The sequence below is a fragment of the Nyctereutes procyonoides genome, unplaced genomic scaffold, assembly GCF_905146905.1.
Source record: "Nyctereutes procyonoides isolate TBG_1078 unplaced genomic scaffold, NYPRO_anot_genome, whole genome shotgun sequence".
Classification (NCBI taxonomy): Eukaryota; Metazoa; Chordata; class Mammalia; order Carnivora; family Canidae; genus Nyctereutes; species Nyctereutes procyonoides.
This window is the reverse complement of record NW_026575041.1, coordinates 14641985-14660344: the sequence shown is the minus strand read 5'-3', so window position 1 is coordinate 14660344 and position 18360 is coordinate 14641985. Positions and strand designations below refer to the sequence as shown.

Below are 18360 nucleotides of genomic sequence, written 5' to 3'. Positions count from 1 at the left end.
GAGAGTGATGGCAACTATAAGGAACCTCTTCTCAAATAACAAAGTATCTCACCTTCTACAAATTAAAGTAAGAGTTCAATGTTGCCTAATGTTATTGTGGGTACCAGAAATACACTCCTCAATTTAATTCAAAGAATCAGAGTCAGAACCAGAAGAGGAGTATCACCCCTAATTCTGGTACTTCTAAGAAGGATTCCAACAGAAGAATGTACTAGTTCAGGAATTCAACTAAGGACAGATCCACTTACTCCTCGGTTTATTTCCTGTGGGAAAATGAGATCATTTGGTTGGCTTAAAGGAGGGACTTAGGGCTAATGGAGGGACAAAATAAGAACAGATATAAAGATCATTCTCTCTCATCTTTGCCATTTTTAATAGTACTTGCTCCCAATATACATTCATTCAATAATTATTTATTGAGGGCAACCCCGGTGGTGCAGCGGTTTAGCACTGCCTGCAGCCCGGGGTGTGATTCTGGAGACCCAGGATCGATTCCGACATCGGGCTTCCTGCATGAAGCCTGCTTCTCTCTCTGCCTGTGTCTCTGCCTCTCTCTTCGCTCTCTCTGAATGAATAAATAAATAAATCTAAAAAAAATTTATTTATTGAGCATATACTATATGCTAATAAGCACAATTTGTAGGTACTAGAGACATGTCAGTGAACAAGTAAGAGCCTGTCCTTGCCCTTAAGCAGCTTACACACAGTGAGGAGGAAAAAAACAACAAAACAATTTCAGTATTTATAAATGCCACACAAAAAAAGAAAGGATTACCAGTTAGAGGACAAAAGACAAGATTATGAGATAGAGAATAGAGAGAGAAGGGTAAATTGTTTAACTCTGATAATAAGAAAAGGCTCTCTCAGCAGGTGACAATGAGTCAACTATGTAAGAAGGAGATGCTAGCCAAGAAATTTGGGGAAACAGATTTCCAAGCAAAAAGAAAATCAAATCCTGAGGCACCTGGGTGGCTCAGTGGTTGAGCATCTGCTTTTCGCTCAGGTCGTGATCCCAGGGCCTTGTGATCCAGTCCCCGCATAGGGCTCCCCACAGGGAGTCTGCCTATGTCTCTGCCTCTCTCTGTGTCTCTCATGAATAAATAAATAAAATCTTTAAAAAAAAAGAAAAGAAAAGAAAATGCTAAGTCTATAAAAGAACAAGTTTCAAGTGTTAAACAGACAGAAAAAAAAGCCAGTGGAAAGAATGAGAAGAAAAAGTAGAAGTCAGAACTTGAAGCCACGGTAAGGCATTTGAATTTTATTTGGTATATAGTGGGAAGGGGAAGGTTTTTCCATGTCTCAAGCAGATCAACATGCTGTAATCTGTATTTCCAATGGCTGAGTACTGATGTGGAAGACAGACTACAGGAAGACAAGAGCAGAAAGATGTAAAACAGTGAGGCTATTAAAGTAGCTCAGGCAAGAAATGTTAGGGCTCAGACTACGGTTAAAATCATGGAGGTAGCAAGTCACTGTAAGATCCAGAATATACCTTAGAAGTAGAATAAGATTTCCTAATGGGCTGAACTAAGAGTATAGAGAAGAAAAGATTAGAAAACTCCTAAGTTTCTGGCCTGAGAACTGGATGGATTGTTGATGTCCTATGTTGCAGAGGGAAGGCTTAGAGGAGCAATTTGAGAAAGGGTATTTATAAATGTTTTTTGAATAAAATATTTTCAGTTTATTTCTTTCAAGTTCATCTGTCAAATTTCTCCAACTAGTTTACAATCCATTTCATATTTCTTTTGTATTCTTATATGCCTAGCACAGTACTGATATGTATTAAATAGCTGCTAAATATAATTAAATTGCAGTGGCCTTATAAGAAAACATATGAATCAACATTTTCAAACCTTATGTTTAAAAAATCAAATACAGATGTTTTAATCAAAGACACTGCATGTTTAAAATTAAAACACAAATGCTAGAAGCAGGCCTACTAAATATATATTTTACAATTTTAAAACACATGCATTGTTGAATGCTCGGTTGCATTAATGAAATTGCTGAAAAAAGTTTTCAAAGGAACCTATATAGATTTTTAGATGTAATGACTTTTAATTAAACTAAACATAAATGAACTACACTTAACATCACATTTTAAATAATTGCTAGTAGAATATGATGAATTTTGAAAGACTGGGACCCTGTCATTGCCACAACGAACATAATAAAGGGAAATCATATCAATGCAAAATTTTATATCTTCTCTTTTAAATAAGACTGTGACACAGTTGAATCTAAGCAGCTGGCATTCTTGTAGGTAATTGGTTCTAGTATATTAGCCCCAAGAAAACATTCCCATCATTTCAGAGCCATATCGTGGGCAGAAGCCAGAGAAAACATTTAATTCCTCATTTTATACTTTGTCTATACCTTTTATATATTTTGCCCTTTAACAACTAATTCTCTATTAATTCTAAAAAGTTAAAAACCTATACTATTTTTAAATTGTACACTTTTCCTTCCAAAATATGCTAGCAAACACATAACAAGTAAACATTTCCAGAAAGGTAGTAGTTCAATTGCCTTAAGTTTATAATTATTAAAACTGCTAGTTAATCATTAAGGCTATAAACTACTGATCTAATACTGAGACTTGCCAGGGCTTACTGACAGATATCATGGGTAATAAGAGTAACTATAAGGGAGACCAGAAAAGATCTTTTGATAATAACAAAAGCACTAATAGAGCTGCCCTTTATTTAGAGTATGTCGCTCTCCACCTGTTCCCGACAACTCTAACACAAACACAACTAGCAAAATGTATACTCAAAATTGCATAGTATAAATACTATACTGTTTTCTGTTTTGAGACAACTATCAGTAAAAAAAACAGAGATGAGGTTTATTTCCATTGGTTTACATACTTCTCTCCCCAGTAAAGTAGAAGGTCCCCTAGAAGCAGAAATTATATGCCTTGCTTATTTTAATGACTACAATTTCACTCACAGTGTCTAACACAGTAGATGTTCAATGGTTCTTATCCTTTTTTTTTTGTTTGTAAACCTTGACCCCAACTTGCCAATTCTTGGAAAGGCAAGAATTTTGTCTGTGGTCACCAGTGACATGTCTCTAAGATGGAGCTGCCTCTGAGTCCCCTCCTTGCTTCAAGGTTCAAGTCCGATGTAATTCATGAAACCTTCTGATTGCTTCTGCCCAAAGCTAACTTTCTTTCCTAAGGTTCTAAGGACTGTATTGGCTTATCACATAGTGAACATGAATGCACTATCTTGGACTATTAATTACCTCTTTATTTTAAATCCAGATCTAAGGATACCTGTACCCTCAACTACACTCATTTCTAGGACAGAATGATAGTTTATCATTTGTGTCCCAATACCTAGCAAAGCACAGTGCATGCAACAACAAATAGTTATTAATAAAAATAAAGACAAAAATAATAAAGATAATATGAAACCAGTTCTGCATATTCTATCTTGTAACTCCTTTCAAAGGCATGTTAATGCCTTTGAAATTTTCTGATCAAAAAAACTAAGAAATGGGTAACTATCACAGCCAAAAATAACAAGATGACATTATTATTGATCAAAGAATTATTATTTCATTGTCTCCCAACATTGGGGGGGGGCTGTGTATATATGTATATGTATGAAACCAACCCACAATTATGAAGATATAACAAGAAGTAGAAAGGTAGAAGCATAACCTCCAAAAAATAATTTTTAATATCATGAGCAATAAAAACTAGACAGCATAGTCACGAATATGTCCCCAATTTTTAAACAAGGGTATATAAAATGTAGTGTGAATCTATGTTGTGTCTTTATGTATGTACACTGTAAGTGAAGGGAATAAGAAACACTAAAATGATAATAATGACTACATGGTAAAATTACAGGTGTTTTTTACTTTCTTTTTTCTGCTTTTCTGTAATTTCTAAATCAGAAATACGATACCTAAATACAATAAATAATTTTGAAATAAAACCTCCTAACATTTAGAAATATTGTTGTTGATACTATAAACCAACAATTTTAACTTAGTCTAGTAAGCAATACTAATCAAGTTACAGAAGTTATTTCTTAAGACTAAACTCGGTCTCTCTGAAAATATTTAAATCTTTACCTACTCTGCACCAACTACTCTCCTATTACAGAAATACTTGTATAGTAATAGTATAAATAAAAGGCTCTGTTTAGATAAAGAGAATTAAGCTTACTAGATTACCACTGGGATCCAGAATATATTATGTACAAATTCACTTTCCTTTCAACATAGTCAAAATCTATGTTTAAAAGGCCTTTGATCTCATTAAAATTTTGCAGTTAATGATTTTTAAAAATCCTTAATAAAAGATCAAAATTAAGTTTTGATTCTTGTTGTAAAGGAAAGAAAGGTTCTTCGTCTTGACTACAGTAAATATCAACATAATTTTGTTACTACTATACTTTTATAAGATCTTACTGCTAGAGGAAACTGAGTAGAGTGTATATGAGATCCCTCTATTATTTCTTACAGCTGCACTGGATATGTATATGATTCCTTCAATAAAGGCTTATTCTTAAAAAATACAATATTTTAAGGGCAATCTCCAACATTGATTATAGCAAACAAAGTCAAAGATCATCTCTCCAGGAATTAATCTAACCAGGCAACACACCAAAAAAAAGTTTGTGAAACTCGACTTAGAATTTAAAGATAAGTATATAAATACAGATAGTATTTGGATATTAAAGTATACACCATATGGTAGTATAGAAAAGCATGTGCATGGTTAAAGGGGAAAAGAAAAAAACATTAAAACTCAAATCCATTCTAGTATGCAGAAATATTTTTAAGTTTTTTGAAAAATGAGAACGAAGAGCAGCACCCAGAATAGTTTGATACTCTATCATGATTCTCACAGCATGCTATAATTTATATTCTAGTCCCTTCCAAGCATTATTATTTCTACTGTGACTTCTTCACTAGCAGCAAACTCCGTAAGCATAAGTACTACCTCCATCTTATGTATCAGCAGATAGCACAGTAACGGACATATGGTTAAAAGCAGAGCAAAAATTAAATATTTTATAATTGAAATGAGTTGCTATAAGTAGTACTCTGAACTCTATTCCCTTGTCAGAGAATTCAAGACTAATAATTTTTTTAGTTGAATTTTTTAATGTTGCCTATCAACTTTCAAAGATTTTCATATAAATACATTTTTAAATAATGAACTTGGAATTGAAAATTATATAATTATATAATCTTGATTATATATTTACCATATTATATATTTACCATTATATATTACCATAGATTTCATTCCTATAAACTTAGTAATTTAGAAGCCCAGCTAATATGTTACTAAATATACTCAGTATTTGGAGATAGGATCAATGCTGTTTTGATGTTCAAGAATAACGACATCACAAAAGCTCATCCTTAAATCATTTTCCCATAAGAAATGGCAATAGAAGCAGGGCAATGTGCCCTTATTCCTCCTGAAACAAATGGAACTAAGTCATATATGACAGGAATAAACTAGATGGCAACAAGGTTCTTTTAAATATTTAAGACTATCCTTCAAAACAGAGACACAAGATATTCTGAAATTTAAGTAGCTTTCCTTTCCTTTTTTTTTTTTTTAAGGGAACTTGATTTTAAAAAGAAAGATAAAAAAGCCCACAGGAAAACTTCAAAAGCAACAACAACAACAAAAAGGAATTACTTACCAAATTGGCCATATAAATTGTGAGCAGGCCTCTCCTGCAAATAATTTTTAAAAAAAAGAGACAGAGTGAGATTAATAATCAATTTGATTTACTAATCACTTTATCATTTTTTTAGAAATCAAAACAATTATCAGGAGTAGTTGAGAAAAATGGCAGATTACACTGAACTAAGTTTTCAGTACCTTAACAACTGGATCTAAATAGATTCCACAAGTCAGGGATCCCTGGGTGGCGCAGTGGTTTAGCGCCTGCCTTTGGCCCAGGGCGCTATCCTGGAGACCCGGGATCGAATCCCATGTCGGGCTCCCGGTGCATGGAGCCTGCTTATCCCTCTGCCTATGTCTCTGCCTCTCTCTCTCTCTCTGTGACTATCATAAATAAAAAAAATTTATAAAAAAAAAAAAAAAGATTCCACAAGTCATTCTGTTCAGTGGTCATTAAACATTCTATTTAGTGGTCATTAATTAAAACCATGCAAAATTACTATTGCCTTGTAATTGTTAACTAAGATTACTGTAGTGATCATTTCATAATATATACCATTAATGAATGATTATGTTGTACACTTGAGAATATTATAATGTCACATGTCCATTATAGCTTTACTTTAAAAATTACTATTTTCTTATTGTTATATATTCAGAGGAAGAGGAGTATAATTTGCTATTAGTCTACATTTACACTAGAGAATTCTATATTTAATTTAAAAAATCTAAAGAATTCATCTTGTCAAAATGTCAAGGCCAAAACAATGCACATTTAATTGCAAAAAAAATCAGGTCTTCTATTTATTTCACACATAACACAACAAACAGTTCATTAGATGTCCTTACAAATCATACTAAATCACCTTGGTTGTAATTTCATTGTTAAGTGAGATTAAGTGAGAAGTTAGGCACTAAGTGAATTTTCTAATGCCAAAGGACAAATGAAAGTTCAATAAACATTCACTTTACAGAAAAATTGCAAATTATCAAACTTATTGAGAATTAAGGTAGAAACTCAAAGGATAATTTTATGCCCGTAATCACTTTATTTAACTTATACTGCATGTAAGACCATGAATGAAGCACATAAGAGGTCTTTAATGTTTTAAGAGTTTAAGGGCAGAGTCAAAATAAACTGAAAATTATAAAAACGTATTTGGAGTTTCAACATTGAACATTTTTAGTACTTAAAAAAAACTGTAAATAAAACAAGTACCAATATCAAATCATGTTCATTTAAATTGCATGCCACGGTCTTAACATTAACATTGTCAATAAAATCTTGAAGTCAAAATCCAGTCACACATAATCTTGATTGTTCGCTATTTAAAATGGCTTAATAAATTTCTAATATCATTAAAGCCACATGGAGGCAGTATGATTTAACTGAACAACTGAAGTTTGAAAATCAGGGTTTCATTTAACTTTAATTCTCTGGTACTCTGTAATTTACTTTTGTCATTAGAATGAGGGAACAAGACTGGTTACCTAACTTACATCTTTAAACATAAAAAACAATTAAAGGAAAAAACATACATTTATCACCAACATATAAACATAACATTGGACCTACTCTGGTGGAAGAGGGGAAGGAGGTCTAGACAAACCCACGGAACCAAAACCCACAGGCAATGACCCTGCTCAGCAGGTCCTAATGTTCCCAGCAAAACAAGAAAATTCTATTGCTCATCTAAAAAAGATTTTAAAAATCACTAATAAGATGATCTTTTAGCTTTCTTGTCTATGATTTGTATAAATGAATTGAAATTGTTCTTAACTAATCTTTACCGATCTTATTAGTTCCTACCAAATTCTAAATCAATGCTCTAATAGTACTTATTTTAAGTAAGTTATATAAAGAAAAATTAGAGTAATATCTGTATCCAAGAGTCACACATACAAAGAAAGTTAAATCCTTCTTAAGTGATACCTATTCTTACCAAAAGCTGGTATGAAGAAAGAAAACAATATACACTTAATTACAAAACCAAAAGTGTCTCTGCAATTTCAGTGGTAGTACCCGATGATACATTTCCTTATGAAGTGAACTACTGTATTTGTTCCACTAATCTATTTCCATCTCTAAAATCCAACAAATTATCTACCTGATAATGTAACTGTTTATCTTTAACTACCAAAGATTATTTTGTTTACCTTCACATTTTCACTTACCCCCAATAGTATCTGGTATCTAATAGGCATTAAATAAATATTGAATTACTAGACAAAGTGTTACTAGGAACCCAGCCCTATAAAAAGGAATATATTAGAGACATACAGAAATATAATCACAAAAGATAGCCATTAGACAGGAGGGAAAATTAATGATAGCAATTTATTAGCAAGCAAAGATGTGATTAGATTATTTTACATTTGCATAAAACTTAATCTACAAGGTATTATCAATATTTGAAATCAGATTTTATCCTCAATAGTCCTGTGATATGTAATGCAGATACTATTATCCTTACTCTACTAAAAACCAAGAAACAGAAAAGTGGTTTCCTTACAAATACAAATATCACAAAGACAAGTAGGAGTTAGGAGTCAGTTTCGTGTTCTTTCCAAAATACTGCTTCTATGGTAGAAAAACTGTCTATTACTAACTTACCTTTAAATTCTGCAATGACTTGTTTAATACAATAACCTAATGGTGGTGGAGGGGGAGGAGGGCGGGGGGTGGGGGTGAATGGGTGACGGGCACTGAGGGGGACACTTGACGGGATGAGCACTGGGTGTTATTCTGTATGTTGGTAAATTGAACACCAATAAAAATTAATTTATTAAAAAAAAAAACAATAACCTAACGGGCTTCTGAGCTTCAAGAATGAGTAAAGCCCTGACATACTCTTACTACTGAGAAAAAGCAGAGGATGTATTATTATTAAATTACAACCTATCCTGGTCTCAAGTTTCAAATTATTGTTCTTAAATAATGAGGAAGAACGCCTCCTTCCTAGCTTTACCTGAATTCCAACCCAGAACTAATAGCCTCACGAATTAAAAGACAGTATCTGTGAAGGACACAATATGCTGTATTATACAGCAGACTCTTTTTGTAGGTTTCCCTGGTGTGGTGTCTTCAACTTCAGCTCCAATGTCAATTTGGGAGGTGAGAATATCAGAATACTGATTTAGTTTACCACTTCTCCAGATATGTTTTGTATCACAAGAAACCGGTAACTCAATCAAATGCCATTTTATTATTTATCATTTGACTATATTCTAGCCAAGATCTGAAGACAAACAGGTTGCTCCCTTCTTAGTGGAATAAATTCTCCCTGGACATCAGATGACAATAGTGATGGGGAAGGAGAGGTGCCAGTAAGAACAAAAGGTGGCCCAGGCTAAACTAGGAAGGACTAGGGCCAAGAAGAATAACTTTTTAAATGTCACAGGAGATGATGATACACAAATACTCCCGTTCTTTTGGAAATCGCTGGATAGGGAGATGGGTGGAGCTCAGTGAATCGCAAATACACTTTTTCTTTTTTTTGGATACAAGAAGGGGTGAAGTTCTTCAACTTGCAGGCAAAATTTAAGGGGGTGTGCACAGCAAGGGGTACTACTTTAACGAGTAGTAAGAACCACTGTTTAAGCACTCTATGTAATAAGAGTATCATTCTTCCCAAAGGAAAACATTAAAATTATTAAATTTTCCTGACACTTCAGGAGATTAAAAGGTATCCTCACAGTCTGCTGAAAGTCTAAATTTCATTATCTTCTAACAACATTATTGTATCTGATTAGATGGACAGTAATGGTCTTTTTCTTTTTCTGGAAACCTTAGTAGATATATTCTTTGGCTAACATTCTGAAACTGTTGAATGATATTGTATATACCATATTTCATAACTAAGGTTATTAGAGAGTATAGCAGGCATGGTATAACTTAAATGTTTATATATTTAAATTCTAAATGTTTATATATTCTTTCTCCTTCTCTTTCTCCCCCACGTCCTCTTTCTCTCTTATAAATATATATATTGTACAAAAATATACGTTTTTTGTGTTCTATGAAAAGGGGGGATTACAAATTAAAGAAAAAGTGGAAGTTCCTATCAACTGTAATGGCTTACCAAGAGATGCTATTTAATCATCTCAGAAAGTCTTTCATAATGGAATAAATATTCATCTGCCAGAATGTCTTAGAATGCTATAAAACTACTGCCTTAAAGTTCAAGAACAGATAAAGTAAGAGCAAGAGTTTACTATCATAAACTATTATATACAGCAGATAATACAGAGTAAACTTTTCAGAAAACTATGAGGTAATTTAAAATTTTTTCCTGTGATGAGAACAAGATACTGAAACATGAAGATGTCAAGAACTTATAAAACCAAATTCATGGGATCCCTGGGTGGCGCAGCGGTTTGGCGCCTGCCTTTGGCCCAGGGCGCGATCCTGGAGACCCGGGATCGAATCCCAGGTCGGGCTTCCGGTGCATGGAGCCTGCTTCTCCCTCTGCCTGTGTCTCTGCCTCTCTCTCTCTGTGACTATCATAAATAAATAAAAATTAAAAAAAAAATTTCATGGTATTTTATTCACATATCAGAGTTCACTCATTTTGGTCACATCTGCCTGGGAGTTTCATTAACACAACAGTATAATTTAACAATTCAACCCATGAATATGCTTAGAATATGCAATTTTTGATATTTAAATCCATGCCCATGTTTGAGCAACCCACAATTTTAACTTATCTAAACTAATACTAAATATCAAAGCAAATTCCATAGCAATTCTACAAAACAAAATCCATCAGAACAACTTTCTGAACCACAAACAAAATACTTCCTAGAAAAAGAAAGAGAAGACTAGTTCTTAACAGCCCACCTAAGGATAAAGTAGATGTTACCAAAGCTTCCTGCTGAGTTACTATGATCACAGTTCTTTGTGGCACAAATTTTTTAAGCAACCCTGGAAACAACTTCAAAGTTTTCTCAGAATCCCACAGTGATATGATTAAGATTTAAGTAAATTACCCTCTTACAAAGTGTCAGGAAGGAGCTGGCAAAGCATGCCTAATTCTGTAAAAGGAGCAAAGGGAGACTGGGAAAGACGGATGGTTGGAAGGATGGATGGCTGGATGGGTTAGAGAGAGTTGGAGAAAAAAAGCAGCAGGAAGGAAGGAAAGTTAAACCAGTGTAGATGAAGACATACTTATGAAGATAGCTAGATCTCTACTTATACTTCTGTATCTATATATGTTCATTATACATACATGTATATGTGTATAACTACACTATATGTTCTTACCTCATTAAATGCTTTGGAAAAACTGATTACACAATTGAGTATGAAATATATAATCTCCGAGTAAAGATTTCACTATTAAATAAAGTTTTAGAGATTTAATTAGAACAACCATTACTTGCTAATTTGAAGAAGGAGAAATAAAACACTGCTCATCTTCCATATTCTGCATCTTCCAATCTACTACTGATTTTATTAAAAAAGTATGAACCGGGGATCCCTGGGTAGCTTGCAGCTTAGCTCCTGCCTTCGGCCCAGGGCATGATGCTGGATTCCCTGGATCGAGTCCCGCATCAGGCTCCCTGCATGGAGCCTGCTTCTCCCTCTGCCTGTGTCTCTGCCTGTGTGTGTGTGTGTGTGTGTGTGTCTTGTGAATAAATAAAAATTAAAATCTTAAAAAAAAATTACAAGGCACATCAAAATGCAAAAAACACAATTTGAAGAGACAGAGCAAGCATCATAAGGAGACAGCAGAGGTGTTGGAATTATCAGACCAGGAATTTAAAATTAAAGCAATGATTAATATGCTAAGGACTCTACTGGATAAAGTTGATAGCCTATGGGAACAGATGATCAAGATAAACAGAGATGAAAATCCTAATAACCACAAAGAAAAGGAACTACAGCAGAAATGAAGAATGCCTTTGATGTAATCACTAGTAAACTGGTCACAGCTGAGGAAAGAAGCTCTGAGCGAGAGGATGTATTTCTAGAATCCTTGAAAACTGTAAACAAAAAGAACAAAGACTGGAAAGAAAAAACAATATAGAATATTCAAGGCCTGTGTGCAGTAACTACAAAAGGTATAACATACACATAATGGGAACAGCTAAAAGAGAAAAATGAACAGAAGAAATATTTAAAACAATCATGACTGAGAATTTTCCTAAATTAATGTCAAACAGTGAACCACAAATCAGAAAAGCTCAGAAAACACCAAACAGGATAAATGCCAAAAACAAGAACAAAAAGTGACACCTAGGAATATTTTATTAAAACTATAGAAAATCAGTCAGTTAAGTATCTGCCTTTGGCTCAGGTAATAATCTCAGGGTCCTGGGATCAAGCACTGCATCTGCATCCAGCTCTGGCTCCCTGCTCAGCTGGAGGTCTCCTTGTCCCTCTTCCCCTCCCCCTGCTTGTGTGTGTGTTTGCTCGCGCTCTCTCTCTCTCTCTTTGAAACAAATAAAATCTTTTAACAAATGTAAAAAAAAATTTTTTTTAACCCTATAGAAAATCAAACATAAAGAAAAACTGAGAAAGAAGCCAGAGGAAAATAAAGGAACCTTACCTATTAAGGAACACCTTACCTATAAAGGAACAAAGATAATTGTATCCAACTTCTCCTGAGAAACCATGCAAACAAGGGAGTGGAGCGAAATATTTAGTGTTGAGAGGAAAAAACCCGCACCAAATTAGAATTCTGTACCCTGAGAAATTATCCTTCAAAAGTGAAGGACACATAAAGACTTCACCAAACCAAAACTGAGAATATTTGTTGCCAGTGGACCTGCTCTGCAAGAAATGTTAAATGTTCTCTAAAGAGAAAGAAAATAATACATATCAGAATCTCATCTACAGGGATCCCTGGGTGGCGCAGCGGTTTGGCGCCTGCCTTTGACCCAGGGCGCGATCCTGGAGACCCGGGATCGAAACCCACGTCGGGCTTCCTGCATGGAGCCTGCTTCTCCCTCTGCCTGTGTCTCTGCCTCTCTCTCTCTCTCTCTCTCTCTCTCTCTCTCTCTCTCTCTCTGTGACTATCATAAAAAAAAAAGAATCTCATCTACATAAAGAAAAGAACATTAAAGTAAAAATAAATGAAGGTAAATAAAAATTTTTGTTTTTCTTATTCTTAAGTGTTCTAACAGATAACAGTTCATGCAAAATAATAATGTAACGATAAAATACAAGCAACCACCTAATTGATTGAATGTGCTATTGTATATATATATAGGGGCGTGTCATGCATACTTATATGTAAGTGAATGACAGCAATGATATAAGGGACAGGAAGAAGGAATTAGGATGACATTCTTATCCTAAGGTATATTCACTACCTATGAAGGGGTATAGTATTAACTGAAAGTAAACTAGGATTACTTGTAAATGTATATTACAAAACTAGGGCAATCACTAAAAAAAAGCTAAAAAAAAAAAGTATAACTGATATACTAAGAAGAGAAAAATGGAACCACCTAAAATGTTCAGTTAAAACCACAAAAAGCAGAATAAGAGTAGTAGCAAATCAAAACAAAGAACAAGGGAACAAAGAGAAAACAGTAATGAATGTAGTAGACATTATTCCAAATATATCAATAATCATTTTTTTTAAAGTTTTTATTTATTTATTCATGGAGACACAGACAGAGAGAGACAGACAGACAGACAGAGGGAGAAGCAGGCTCCATGCAGGGAGCCCGACGTGGGACTCAATCCAGGATCACACCCCGGGCTGAAGGCAGCGCTAAAACTGCTAAACCACTGGGGCTGCCCTCAATAATCACTTTGAATGTCAAAAGTCTAACTATACCAATTAATGCACAGAGACTGTCAGAGTTGATCAAAAAACACAACCCAAATATATGTTGTCTATAAAAAATCATTATAAAGACATCTGCAGATTAAAATAAAAAAGCACGTTAAGAAATGCCCTACAACATATACCATCGAGAAAATGTAAATTAAAATAATGAGATCTTACCACACACCTATTAGAATGGCCAGAAAGCAGAACACTGACAACATAAAATGTTGGCAACAATGTGGACCCCCAGGAATTCTCATTCATTGCTGGAGGGTATGCAAACTTGTATAGCCACTTAGGTTAACCGTTTGATGTTTTCTTATGAAATTAAACATATTCTTAACATATGATACAGCAATCATACCCCTTGGGAATTACCCAAAGGGGCTGAAAACATAGCTACACAAAAACCCATGCATGGATACTCCTAATTGTCAAAACTTGGAAATAACCAAGATGTCCTCCAGTAGGGCAGAAGACAGCCTGTGGTGCATCCAGACAGTGGAATATATATCATTCAGCACTAAAAAGAAATAATCTATCAAGCCATGTAAAGGCATAGACAAAACTTATTAAAGGCATATTACTAAGTAAAAGAAGCCAATCTGAAAAGCTTACATACTGTATGATTTTAACTATATGACAATCTGACAAAGGTAAAACCGTAAGACAGTAAAAAAAGTTAAGTTTACAAGGGTTGGGAAGGGCGGGAGGATGAATAGCCAAGCACAGAGGATTCTTAGGACAGTGAAATTTTCTGCATAATACTGTAATGGCTAAAACATATCAACGTAAAAACTGTTGACTATAATTAAGGGCTTTAGTTTAGCTGACAATAATGTCAATTTCCTGGTTTTATATTATACTATAGTTACATAAGATGCAATGATATCATTGGGGGAAACTAGGTTATGGTTCCAAGTGACTCTATGTATTATTTGTGCAATTTTCTATAATCATGTCAAAGTTAAAAGTAAAAAAAAATAATAATAATAAACCAGACCACACAGTGACAAACATAACACAAAATAATATGGTAGAACTAAACCAAATATATCAGTTGTATAAATAAATATATGGACTTAATTTACATATTAAAATAAACTTACATATTAACTTACATATTAAAATAAAATGATTTTTTTTTCAGATTGGCTCTCCAAGTATAACCAAAGTTTATGTGGCATGTGGGGAAGATATATCAACTATTTCAGGAAGATGAAGACATACTAGGCAAATGCAAGCAAAAATAAAGAAAGATAACTAAAAATTTGGAACTCAAGCCAAAATACATTAAATGAAATAAAGACCTACATTTTAATGCTAGAAACTGTACCTCAAATTAAAGATACAACCTAAAACCATATTCAATAGCATAGATCTTATGGCTATTTGCCCAACTTTGAACTGCCAATAAAAGTCAATGTACTTTTTTCAAATGTTCATAAATGTCACAAAAATCTAGCATAAATTCAGCCACAAGGAAAACTAAGTTTCATACAGAGAAAAAACAATGAATAACATTCTCAGATAAGAATGCAATAAAACTGGAAATTAATAACAAAGGGGCCATTCCATTTATCTCTACTAAATAATTCTTATATTAAAAGAGAAATAGAAACTAAAATTGCAGAATTTCTCAAAAATGATGATAATGAAAGTACTACATATCAGAACATATGGGATATAAATAAAGCACTTACCAAAAGAAAATTCTGCCTCAAATACTTATATCAATAAAACTTGGGATCCCTGGATGGCTCAGCGGTTTAGTGCCTGCCTTTGGCCCAGGACGTGGGCCTGGAGTCCCAGGATCGAGTCCCACATCAGGCTCCCTAAGTGGAACCTGCTTCTCTCTCTGCCTTCTCTCTCTGCCTATGTGTCTCTGCCTCTCTCATGAATAAATAAATAAAATCTTTAAAAAAATAGGGCAGCCCGGGTGGCTCAGCGGTTTAGCGCCGCCTTCAGCGCCTTCAGTCCAGGATGTGATCCTGGAGTCCCGGGATCCAGTCCCACGTCAGGCTCCCGGCATAGAGTCTGCTTCTCCCTCTGCCTGTGTCTCTGCCTCTCTCTCTCTCTCTCTCTCTCTCTGTCTCTCATGAATAAATAAATAAAATCTAAAAAAAATAAAATAAATAAAATAAATAAAATAAAACTTAAAGAATGAAAAGAAATAAGTAACAAATTAAAAGGCTTCTAAAAGAAAAGCAAATTAATCAAAAGAAAGTCGAAGGAGCTTTTTCGCAATGGGTTTGCCGCCAGAACACAGGTGTCGTGAAAACCACCGCTAAACCTAAACCAAAATGGGAAAGAAGACTCACATCAACATTGTTGTCATTGGACATGTAGATTCGGGCAAGTCTACAGCTACTGGCCATCTGATCTACAAATGTGGTGGGATCGACAAAAGAACTATCGAAAAATTTGGGAAGGAGGCTGCTGAGATGGGAAAAGGCTCCTTCAAGTATGCCTGGGTCTTGGATAAACTGAAAGCTGAACGTGAACATGGTATCACCATTGATATCTCCCTGTGGAAATTCGAGACCAGCAAGTATTATGTGACCATCATCGATGCCCCAGGACACAGAGACTTTATCAAAAACATGATTACAGGCACATCTCAGGCTGACTGTGCTGTCCTGATTGTTGCTGCTGGTGTTGGTGAATTTGAAGCAGGTATCTCCAAGAATGGGCAGACCCGTGAGCATGCCCTTCTGGCTTACACACTGGGTGTAAAACAACTAATTGTTGGTGTTAACAAAATGGATTCCACTGAACCACCCTACAGCCAGAAGAGATACGAGGAAATCGTTAAGGAAGTCAGCACCTACATTAAGAAAATTGGCTACAACCCGACACAGTAGCATTTGTGCCAATTTCTGGTTGGAATGGTGACAACATGCTGGAGCCAAGTGCTAACATGCCTTGGTTCAAGGGATGGAAAGTCACCCGTAAAGATGGGAATGCCAGCGGAACCACACTGCTTGAAGCCCTGGATTGCATTCTGCCACCAACTCGTCCAACTGATAAGCCCTTGCGTCTGCCTCTCCAAGACGTCTACAAAATTGGTGGTATTGGTACTGTCCCAGTGGGTCGAGTGGAGACTGGTGTTCTTAAGCCTGGTATGGTGGTCACCTTTGCTCCAGTCAATGTTACAACTGAAGTAAAGTCTGTTGAAATGCACATGAAGCTTTGAGTGAGGCTCTTCCTGGGGACAATGTGGGCTTCAATGTCAAGAACGTATCTGTCAAAGATGTTCGTCGTGGCAATGTGGCTGGTGACAGCAAAAATGACCCACAAATGGAAGCAGCTGGCTTCACAGCTCAGGTGATTATCATGAACCATCCAGGCCAAATCAGTGCTGGATATGCACCTGTGCTGGATTGTCACACAGCTCACATTGCTTGCAAGTTTGCTGAGCTGAAGGAAAAGATAGATCGTCGTTCTGGAAAGAAGCTGGAAGATGGTCCCAAGTTCTTGAAATCTGGGGATGCTGCCATTGTTGATATGGTTCCTGGCAAACCTATGTGTGTTGAGAGCTTCTCTGACTATCCTCCTCTGGGCCATTTTGCTGTTCGTGACTCGAGACAGACGGTTGCTGTGGGTGTCATCAAAGCAGTGGACAAGAAGGCAGCTGGAGCTGGCAAAGTCACCAAGTCTGCCCAGAAAGCTCAGAAGGCTAAATGAATATTATCCCCAATACCTGCCACCCCAGTCTTAATCGGTGGAAGAACGGTCTCAGAACTGTTTGTGTCAACTGGCCATTTAAGTTTAATAGTAAAAGACTGGTTAATGATAACAATGCATCGTAAAACCTTCAGAAGGAAAGGAGAATGTTTTGTGGACCATTTGTTTTGTTTTTTTTTTGTGTGTGTATGTGCGTGTGTGGCAGTTTTAAGTTATTAGTTTTTAAAATCAGTACTTTTTAATGGAAACAACTTGACCAAAAATCTGTCACAGAATTTTGAGACCCATTAAAACAAAAGTTTAATGAGAAAAAAAAAAAAGAAAGTAGAAGGAAGGGGGAAAAAAACAATAAAAACAAGAATTAGGAAACCAAAAAACAGAACTAATAAATATGATGACTTGTTGGAAAAAAGAAAAAAATAATCAACAAAATTACTACCTAACTTTTTTAATTTTTTTTTTAATTTATTTATGATAGTCACAGAGAGAGAGAGAGGCAGAGACACAGGCAGAGGGAGAAGCAGGCTCCATGCAGGAAGCCCGACGTGGGATTCGATCCCGGGTCTCCAGGATCGTGCCCTGGGCCAAAGGCAGGCGCCAAACCGCTGCGCCACCCAGGGATCCCCAATTACTACCTAACTTAATTAAAAAAGGGAAATGGCACAATCACACAAAATAAATAAGTTGAAAAGTCATCACTGAAAACAAAATTCAATCAAATTGTAAGACTACTCTGTACAACTCCATGTTAATATAAGAATCCTTATAAAATAGATACTTTTTGGGAAACAGACAGAACTTTCTAGCTGTTAGAGAAAGTTACTGAACCTCTCTATTGAGTGAGCTCAAAGTTTAAATAGATCAATTCCATAGAGGAAACTGATAACTTTCTAAGAACTACCACCCCCAGAAGAGTCACCATGCCCAGATTTTACAAATGGGCCAAATACTCAAAGGTCTGAAAACTCATTGCTACTTAAACTAATCCAGAGCAAGAAAAAAAAGAAGGAAAAGTTCTGAACTACTTTATAAAGTAAATGACACTCAAACCTGATAAAGAATACATACAGACACACACACAAACATATAACAACTAGCCAATTCACAAAAAATGATACCATGATCAACTCAGGTTCACTCTAGCAAAGCGAGGACTGTGGAATGTCAAAAAATCCACTCAGCTAATTCTCTCAAAATAATAGGTTTACTGAACCTATTTGATCT

General features: G+C 35.2%; 2 protein-coding genes across 2 annotated transcripts in view; one reads left to right on the top strand and one right to left on the bottom strand.

Moving 5' to 3' along the window:
* TMEM135 (transmembrane protein 135) overlaps positions 1-18360 on the bottom strand; it is a 236489-nt gene that overhangs the window by 189357 nt on the left and 28772 nt on the right. Inside the window, exon 4 of the mRNA XM_055320494.1 lies at positions 5682-5715. Coding sequence (XP_055176469.1) covers positions 5682-5715 — 34 coding nt within the window. The remainder of the gene's footprint in view (positions 1-5681; positions 5716-18360) is intronic.
* On the top strand, positions 15753-17189 carry LOC129506659 (elongation factor 1-alpha 1-like). Its single transcript, XM_055320493.1, is given in 3 exon segments — positions 15753-16302; positions 16305-16628; positions 16631-17189. Coding segments are annotated over 3 exon segments (1380 nt in total). The 3' UTR covers positions 17137-17189.